We start from the raw sequence: 10,879 nt of genomic DNA, 5'->3' as shown, positions 1-10,879 counted from the left end.
AACTCCTTGAAATTATGGGTCTATTATCTGTTAATTTTCTAAAATACTGATAAAATTGAAGTAAAATTCCCAAAAACTATTGAATATCTAGATGTAGGACACATAATTCCTTTAATCTAATAGCTGGAAATATTTACAACCCCAAAAATCCTTGGAAATCTTGATAAAACTTATCAAAGATTTCCATATGCGCTTGAATATCTTGGTGTAAGACACAAATTACTTGAAAAAAAAGTCGGAAATAATTACAATCCCAATAATCCTTGATAATTATGATCAAAAATATCAAAGATCCCCATATATACTGGAATATCTTGATGTAAAACACATAATTCCTTGAAAAAAATGGTCTAAAACAATAAAATTACCTAAAATTCTTGAAATGTATCGTCAAAAATTCTCATAAACAGCGGTATATATTGATGTTGGATACATAATTCCTTTAAACTAGGGTGACCATAAAAATAAAATAAAAATACGGGACACTTTAGTTACTTAACTAAAAAAAAAAAAAAAAGGAAATTCTAATTTTAACTAAATATATTAATATAAAAAAAACAAATTAAATGTATGTTGTATAATAGTTTTTAAATACAAATAAAATATTAATAAGTATAATATGTACACAAAAGTCCAAAAAAAAATTATTTTGATGACGATGGCATGTAAATTTCTTCTTTTGATGTTTTTGTATACTTTTGTGCTGAACCGATTTCATCAAGTAACCTAGTTTCTTTTAATAGAATATTATAAAACTCATTACAAGATAAGTTTTTAAAGTGTGTTTTTACGATTATAATTGATTTGATAGTTTCAACCAAAAATCGATTTTTTTCATCTGTCCACAACACATTAATGGTTGAAAAAATCCGTTCTACTGCAGCATTTGTACCAGGAATTGCCAAAGAATATTCTACGATTTTTGATATGTTAGTTGTATCAATGTTATGAGCTTTAGTGTATTCAAATATTTCACACCACTTAACTTCTACTTTAGCGGAATTTTTTTGCCATTCATGAATTCGTGATTTAAAAATTTGTTCTACATGACTGAATTCATCAAATAAATTATCTTCATCTAATTTTATGTTAGAATTATTTCGGTTGTTTTCCATAAGAAATTTAATACATTTTTGAACATTTTCCCAAGTAGGACAGTTTATTAGTTGGACCCAATGAAATATTTTCAACTGGTCAAAGTGGCAACCCCATTTTTCTACGTAAGATAAAAAAGTATTATAAAATAGATCAGTACTTTTTTTGAATGAGCTTTCATTATACATATTATTGTTTTTTAAATCATTTAAAAGCGATAAAATATTTGTTGTAAGGAAGTTTAGATGTTTTCTATTTTTTATTTTTCCAACTAAAATTTCTAATTCCTCTGCAACTTCACAGGCTGATATTTTATCTCCTTCTATTTTAGTTACAGTATCACAGACAACCTTTAATTGGCTTTGTAAAAAATGAAACCACACTATAGACATAGGATCGTTAAAAAACGATTTTAATATTGTAGGACACTTTTCCTGTTTCTCGAAGTATGATTTTAAGCCCGGGTAAATATCAATAATTCTTGTTATTGCAGGTAATAAGGATAACCAACGAGTTTTTACACTTCCAAGAATATTTTTATATTCAACATTTGCATATTCACAAAACTCTTTCAAATGTTCAACTCGAACTGTATAGATATGAAAAAATTGAAAAATTTTGTTAACTATGATTTCTACATCAATAGGTAACACATCAGCACTTGATTGCATAGCGTTGTGCAAAATATGAGCAGCGCAACCTACTCCAAAAATATTCGTTTTTAAATTGTTATTTAAAATTGAAAAAACATTATTTGATCCTTTTCTTAAAACACCTCCAAAGTTAGTATTGCAATTATCTCCAGAAAATGCAACAATTTTATCTGACAACTTATGCTTTTTTAAACTTTCAATTATATAAGTTGATAAAATATTTGCTGTTTCTCCTTTTAAATTTGTTACTTCAAAAACTTTGATTTGTATTCCCGAATTTGGTTTGAAATAACGTATTAAAATTGGTACGATTTTTAGGTTCTTATGGTTAGAAGTATCTATCATAATTGTAGCAAAATTTATATTTTCTATTTCCTTATAAATTTGTTGCATGGCGAAAGGAGCTAACACATTTAAAACAATCGATTCAGCCTTAGTTCTCGCACATGTAAATTTTTTATTATACATTTGTTTTAAAAGAGATGATGTGCAGTCCATTGATCGAAATGAGTGATTGTGTATCACGGTATGAAATGCGAATATCCCTTCTTGTGCTGCAGTACGTCTACTTTCGTCAGTGGACCCACTCGGATCATTTTTTAAAAAAAAAGAAGTTACCTTTTCGTGTTTTGATGCAGCTGATAATGCCAGTAAATGTTTTTTTACTTTTGTAACATGTTGTGTTATGTCTGAACGTCCACCATGTTCTATAGAAAACACTGACTTACATATGGTACAAAATATTTTTCCTACTTCGTCAGCATCTTGTAAAAAAGGAAATTCTAATTTTAATTGTGGAGTAAAAACGCACCGTCTTTTGGGCATTTTAAAAAACAAATTAGGTATTATGGTACACTGAATTTTAAATAAGCTTAATAAACTACACGTGACACGTCAATACGTCACTACGACTACGACTACACTGTGAATGTCATCGTGAACTCGACACTCACGTATAAATATTAATAACAAATTATATTTATAATTTTACATAGATATTATAAAATAAAAATAGACATTATATTTGACAACAAACTGGTTGTGGTGAATGGAATTGTACTTATTTAGTAGACGACGTCACACATCAATATAATAATATTAATAACATTTTGTACGTTATCGTTATATCATTAGTATTTATAATCGTCGGTTTAACGTGTCGATAATAATGTGACATTATTAGTTCTCTATTTTCAACTCGCAGCAATTATAATAATTTATTGTTAAGACAAGAATCTAAAAATAATTCTGATAAGTATAGATTAGATGTTTTATTGAATATTGTGATACAAAAATATCGTAGAATAAAAAAAAAAAAAATTATAAAATTATAAATTAACAATAAAGAGAAAAACGGGAATAATACGGGACCTACTTGAAAATACGGGACAAAATGCGTCCCGTATAACTTTTGTCGGGACAACGGGACACAAAGTGGAAAAACGGGACAATCCCGTATAATACGGGACGTATGGTCACCCTACTTTAAACTAATAGCTGGAAATATTTACAACCCCAAAAATCCTTGGAAATCTTGATAAAACTTATCAATGATTTCCATATGCGCTTGAATATCTTGGTGTAAGACACAAATTACTTGAAAAAAAAGTCGGAAATAATTACAACCCCAATAATTCTTGATAATTATGATCAAAAATATCAAAGATCCCCATATATGCTGGAATATCTTGATGCAGAACACATAATTCATTGAAAAAAATGGTCTAAAACAATAAAATTACCTAAACTTCTTGAAATGTATCGTCAAAAATTCTCATAAACAGCGGTATATATTGATGTTGGATACATAATTCCTTGAAAATAATAGCCGGAAATATTTACAACCCCAAGAATCCTTGAAATTCGTGGTTAAAATATTAAATATCACCAAAAACGCTTGAATATCTTGATGTAGGACACAGTATTCCTTGAAAATAATAGTTGGAAATAGTTACAACTCCAAGAATCCTTGGAAATCTTCATAAAACTATCAAAAATCACCATATACGGATTAATATCTTTGTTTCAGAGCATATATTCCTTGAAAACAAAAGCCGGAAAAAATACATCCCCAATAAATCTTGACAATATTGGTCGTAAATATCAAACATCCCCAATAATGCTTGATTTCCTTGGTGTGAGACACTAAACTCCTTGAAATTATGGGTCTATTATCTGTTAATTTTCTAAAATACTGATAAAATTGAAGTAAAATTCCCAAAAAATATTGAATATCTAGATGTAGGACACATAATTCCTTTAATCTAATAGCTGGAAATATTTACAACCCCAAAAATCCTTGGAAATCTTGATAAAACTTATCAAAGATTCCCATATGCGCTTGAATATCTTGGTGTGAGACACAAATTACTTGAAAAAAAAGTCGGAAATATTTACAACCCCAATAATTCTTGATAATTATGATCAAAAATATCAAAGATCCCCATATATGCTGGAATATCTTGATGCAGAACACATAATTCCTTGAAAAAAATGGTCTAAAACAATAAAATTACCTAATATTCTTGAAATGTATCGTCAAAAATTCTCATAAACAGCGGTATATATTGATGTTGGATACATAATTCCTTTAAACTAATAGCTGGAAATATTTACAACCCCAAAAATCCTTGGAAATCTTGATAAAACTTATCAAAGATTTCCATATGCGCTTGAATATCTTGGTGTAAGACACAAATTACTTGAAAAAAAAGTCGGAAATAATTACAACCCCAAGAATCCTTGAAATTCGTGGTTAAAATATTAAATATCACCAAAAACGCTTGAATATCTTGATGTAGGACACAGTATTCCTTGAAAATAATAGTTGGAAATAGTTACAACTCCAAGAATCCTTGGAAATCTTCATAAAACTATCAAAAATCACCATATACGGATTAATATCTTTGTTTCAGAGCAAATATTCCTTGAAAACAAAAGCCGGAAAAAATACATCCCCAATAAATCTTGACAATATTGGTCGTAAATATCAAACATCCCCAAAAATGCTTGATTTCCTTGGTGTGAGACACTAAACTCCTTGAAATTATGGGTCTATTATCTGTTAATTTTCTAAAATACTGATAAAATTGAAGTAAAATTCCCAAAAACTATTGAATATCTAGATGTAGGACACATAATTCCTTTAATCTAATAGCTGGAAATATTTACAACCCCAAAAATCCTTGGAAATCTTGATAAAACTTATCAAAGATTTCCATATGCGCTTGAATATCTTGGTGTAAGACACAAATTACTTGAAAAAAAAGTCGGAAATAATTACAATCCCAATAATCCTTGATAATTATGATCAAAAATATCAAAGATCCCCATATATACTGGAATATCTTGATGTAAAACACATAATTCCTTGAAAAAAATGGTCTAAAACAATAAAATTACCTAAAATTCTTGAAATGTATCGTCAAAAATTCTCATAAACAGCGGTATATATTGATGTTGGATACATAATTCCTTTAAACTAATAGCTGGAAATATTTACAACCCCAAAAATCCTTGGAAATCTTGATAAAACTTATCAATGATTTCCATATGCGCTTGAATATCTTGGTGTAAGACACAAATTACTTGAAAAAAAAGTCGGAAATAATTACAACCCCAATAATTCTTGATAATTATGATCAAAAATATCAAAGATCCCCATATATGCTGGAATATCTTGATGCAGAACACATAATTCATTGAAAAAAATGGTCTAAAACAATAAAATTACCTAAACTTCTTGAAATGTATCGTCAAAAATTCTCATAAACAGCGGTATATATTGATGTTGGATACATAATTCCTTGAAAATAATAGCCGGAAATATTTACAACCCCAAGAATCCTTGAAATTCGTGGTTAAAATATTAAATATCACCAAAAACGCTTGAATATCTTGATGTAGGACACAGTATTCCTTGAAAATAATAGTTGGAAATAGTTACAACTCCAAGAATCCTTGGAAATCTTCATAAAACTATCAAAAATCACCATATACGGATTAATATCTTTGTTTCAGAGCAAATATTCCTTGAAAACAAAAGCCGGAAAAAATACATCCCCAATAAATCTTGACAATATTGGTCGTAAATATCAAACATCCCCAAAAATGCTTGATTTCCTTGGTGTGAGACACTAAACTCCTTGAAATTATGGGTCTATTATCTGTTAATTTTCTAAAATACTGATAAAATTGAAGTAAAATTCCCAAAAACTATTGAATATCTAGATGTAGGACACATAATTCCTTTAATCTAATAGCTGGAAATATTTACAACCCCAAAAATCCTTGGAAATCTTGATAAAACTTATCAAAGATTTCCATATGCGCTTGAATATCTTGGTGTAAGACACAAATTACTTGAAAAAAAAGTCGGAAATAATTACAATCCCAATAATCCTTGATAATTATGATCAAAAATATCAAAGATCCCCATATATACTGGAATATCTTGATGAAAAACACATAATTCCTTGAAAAAAATGGTCTAAAACAATAAAATTACCTAAAATTCTTGAAATGTATCGTCAAAAATTCTCATAAACAGCGGTATATATTGATGTTGGATACATAATTCCTTTAAACTAATAGCTGGAAATATTTACAACCCCAAAAATCCTTGGAAATCTTGATAAAACTTATCAAAGATTTCCATATGCGCTTGAATATCTTGGTGTAAGACACAAATTACTTGAAAAAAAAGTCGGAAATAATTACAACCCCAAGAATCCTTGAAATTCGTGGTTAAAATATTAAATATCACCAAAAACGCTTGAATATCTTGATGTAGGACACAGTATTCCTTGAAAATAATAGTTGGAAATAGTTACAACCCCAAGAATCCTTGGAAATCTTCATAAAACTATCAAAAATCACCATATACGGATTAATATCTTTGTCTCAGAGAAAATATTCCTTGAAAACAAAAGCCGGAAAAAATACATCCCCAATAAATCTTGACAATATTGGTCGTAAATATCAAACATCCCCAAAAATGCTTGATTTCCTTGGTGTGAGACACTAAACTCCTTGAAATTATGGGTCTATTATCTGTTAATTTTCTAAAATACTGATAAAATTGAAGTAAAATTCCCAAAAACTATTGAATATCTAGATGTAGGACACATAATTCCTTTAAACTAATAGCTGGAAATATTTACAACCCCAAAAATCCTTGGAAATCTTGATAAAACTTATCAAAGATTTCCATATGCGCTTGAATATCTTGGTGTAAGACACAAATTACTTGAAAAAAAAGTCGGAAATAATTACAACCCCAATAATCCTTGATAATTATGATCAAAAATATCAAAGATCCCCATATATACTGGAATATCTTGATGTAAAACACATAATTCCTTGAAAAAAATGGTATAAAACAAAAAAATTACCTAAAATTCTTGAAATGTATCGTCAAAAATTCTCATAAACAGCGGTATATATTGATGTTGGATACATTATTCCTTTAAACTAATAGCTGGAAATATTTACAACCCCAAAAATCCTTGGAAATCTTGATAAAACTTATCAAAGATTCCCATATGCACTTGAATATCTTGGTGTGAGACACAAATTACTTGAAAAAAAAGTCGGAAATATTTACAACCCCAATAATTCTTGATAATTATGATCAAAAATATCAAAGATCCCCATATATGCTGGAATATCTTGATGCAGAACACATAATTCATTGAAAAAAATGGTCTAAAACAATAAAATTACCTAAACTTCTTGAAATGTATCGTCAAAAATTCTCATAAACAGCGGTATATATTGATGTTGGATACATAATTCCTTGAAAATAATAGCCGGAAATATTTACAACCCCAAGAATCCTTGAAATTCGTGGTTAAAATATTAAATATCACCAAAAACGCTTGATTATCTTGATGTAGGACACAGTATTCCTTGAAAATAATACTTGGAAATAGTTACAACCCCAAGAATCCTTGGAAATCTTCATAAAACTATCAAAAATCACCATATACGGATTAATATCTTTGTTTCAGAGCAAATATTCCTTGAAAACAAAAGCCGGAAAAAATACATCCCCAATAAATCTTGACAATATTGGTCGTAAATATCAAACATCCCCAAAAATGCTTGATTTCCTTGGTGTGAGACACTAAACTCCTTGAAATTATGGGTCTATTATCTGTTAATTTTCTAAAATACTGATAAAATTGAAGTAAAATTCCCAAAAACTATTGAATATCTAGATGTAGGACACATAATTCCTTTAATCTAATAGCTGGAAATATTTACAACCCCAAAAATCCTTGGAAATCTTGATAAAACTTATCAAAGATTTCCATATGCGCTTGAATATCTTGGTGTAAGACACAAATTACTTGAAAAAAAAGTCGGAAATAATTACAATCCCAATAATCCTTGATAATTATGATCAAAAATATCAAAGATCCCCATATATACTGGAATATCTTGATGAAAAACACATAATTCCTTGAAAAAAATGGTCTAAAACAATAAAATTACCTAAAATTCTTGAAATGTATCGTCAAAAATTCTCATAAACAGCGGTATATATTGATGTTGGATACATAATTCCTTTAAACTAATAGCTGGAAATATTTACAACCCCAAAAATCCTTGGAAATCTTGATAAAACTTATCAAAGATTTCCATATGCGCTTGAATATCTTGGTGTAAGACACAAATTACTTGAAAAAAAAGTCGGAAATAATTACAACCCCAAGAATCCTTGAAATTCGTGGTTAAAATATTAAATATCACCAAAAACGCTTGAATATCTTGATGTAGGACACAGTATTCCTTGAAAATAATAGTTGGAAATAGTTACAACCCCAAGAATCCTTGGAAATCTTCATAAAACTATCAAAAATCACCATATACGGATTAATATCTTTGTCTCAGAGAAAATATTCCTTGAAAACAAAAGCCGGAAAAAATACATCCCCAATAAATCTTGACAATATTGGTCGTAAATATCAAACATCCCCAAAAATGCTTGATTTCCTTGGTGTGAGACACTAAACTCCTTGAAATTATGGGTCTATTATCTGTTAATTTTCTAAAATACTGATAAAATTGAAGTAAAATTCCCAAAAACTATTGAATATCTAGATGTAGGACACATAATTCCTTTAAACTAATAGCTGGAAATATTTACAACCCCAAAAATCCTTGGAAATCTTGATAAAACTTATCAAAGATTTCCATATGCGCTTGAATATCTTGGTGTAAGACACAAATTACTTGAAAAAAAAGTCGGAAATAATTACAACCCCAATAATCCTTGATAATTATGATCAAAAATATCAAAGATCCCCATATATACTGGAATATCTTGATGTAAAACACATAATTCCTTGAAAAAAATGGTATAAAACAAAAAAATTACCTAAAATTCTTGAAATGTATCGTCAAAAATTCTCATAAACAGCGGTATATATTGATGTTGGATACATTATTCCTTTAAACTAATAGCTGGAAATATTTACAACCCCAAAAATCCTTGGAAATCTTGATAAAACTTATCAAAGATTCCCATATGCACTTGAATATCTTGGTGTGAGACACAAATTACTTGAAAAAAAAGTCGGAAATATTTACAACCCCAATAATTCTTGATAAATATGATCAAAAATATCAAAGATCCCCATATATGCTGGAATATCTTGATGCAGAACACATAATTCATTGAAAAAAATGGTCTAAAACAATAAAATTACCTAAACTTCTTGAAATGTATCGTCAAAAATTCTCATAAACAGCGGTATATATTGATGTTGGATACATAATTCCTTGAAAATAATAGCCGGAAATATTTACAACCCCAAGAATCCTTGAAATTCGTGGTTAAAATATTAAATATCACCAAAAACGCTTGATTATCTTGATGTAGGACACAGTATTCCTTGAAAATAATACTTGGAAATAGTTACAACCCCAAGAATCCTTGGAAATCTTCATAAAACTATCAAAAATCACCATATACGGATTAATATCTTTGTTTCAGAGCAAATATTCCTTGAAAACAAAAGCCGGAAAAAATACATCCCCAATAAATCTTGACAATATTGGTCGTAAATATCAAACATCCCCAAAAATGCTTGATTTCCTTGGTGTGAGACACTAAACTCCTTGAAATTATGGGTCTATTATCTGTTAATTTTCTAAAATACTGATAAAATTGAAGTAAAATTCCCAAAAACTATTGAATATCTAGATGTAGGACACATAATTCCTTTAATCTAATAGCTGGAAATATTTACAACCCCAAAAATCCTTGGAAATCTTGATAAAACTTATCAAAGATTTCCATATGCGCTTGAATATCTTGGTGTAAGACACAAATTACTTGAAAAAAAAGTCGGAAATAATTACAATCCCAATAATCCTTGATAATTATGATCAAAAATATCAAAGATCCCCATATATACTGGAATATCTTGATGTAAAACACATAATTCCTTGAAAAAAATGGTCTAAAACAATAAAATTACCTAAAATTCTTGAAATGTATCGTCAAAAATTCTCATAAACAGCGGTATATATTGATGTTGGATACATAATTCCTTTAAACTAATAGCTGGAAATATTTACAACCCCAAAAATCCTTGGATATCTTGATAAAACTTATCAAAGATTTCCATATGCGCTTGAATATCTTGGTGTAAGACACAAATTACTTGAAAAAAAAGTCGGAAATTATTACAACCCCAAGAATCCTTGAAATTCGTGGTTAAAATATTAAATATCACCAAAAACGATTGAATATCTTGATGTAGGACACAGTATTCCTTGAAAATAATAGTTGGAAATAGTTACAACCCCAAGAATCCTTGGAAATCTTCATAAAACTATCAAAAATCACCATATACGGATTAATATCTTTGTTTCAGAGCAAATATTCCTTGAAAACAAAAGCCGGAAAAAATTTATCCCCAATAAATCTTGACAATATTGGTCGTAAATATCAAACATCCCCAAAAATGCTTGATTTCCTTGGTGTGAGACACTAAACTCCTTGAAATTATGGGTCTATTATCTGTTAATTTTCTAAAATACTGATAAAATTGAAGTAAAATTCCCAAAAACTATTGAATATCTAGATGTAGGACACATAATTCCTTTAATCTAATAGC

General features: G+C 28.8%; 1 protein-coding gene across 1 annotated transcript; it reads right to left on the bottom strand.

Moving 5' to 3' along the window:
* Positions 1-448: 448 nt before the first annotated feature.
* LOC132927814 (uncharacterized) lies at positions 449-3,233 on the bottom strand. The gene has a single exon (XM_060992406.1). It carries the CDS (start codon positions 2,571-2,573, stop codon positions 645-647), a length of 1,929 nt encoding a protein of 642 aa, XP_060848389.1. The 5' UTR covers positions 2,574-3,233; the 3' UTR covers positions 449-644.
* Positions 3,234-10,879: the final 7,646 nt, after the last annotated feature.

This window comes from Rhopalosiphum padi, chromosome 3 (assembly GCF_020882245.1).
Source record: "Rhopalosiphum padi isolate XX-2018 chromosome 3, ASM2088224v1, whole genome shotgun sequence".
NCBI lineage: Eukaryota > Metazoa > Arthropoda > Insecta > Hemiptera > Aphididae > Rhopalosiphum > Rhopalosiphum padi.
This window is presented reverse-complemented; position numbering and strand designations above follow the sequence as displayed.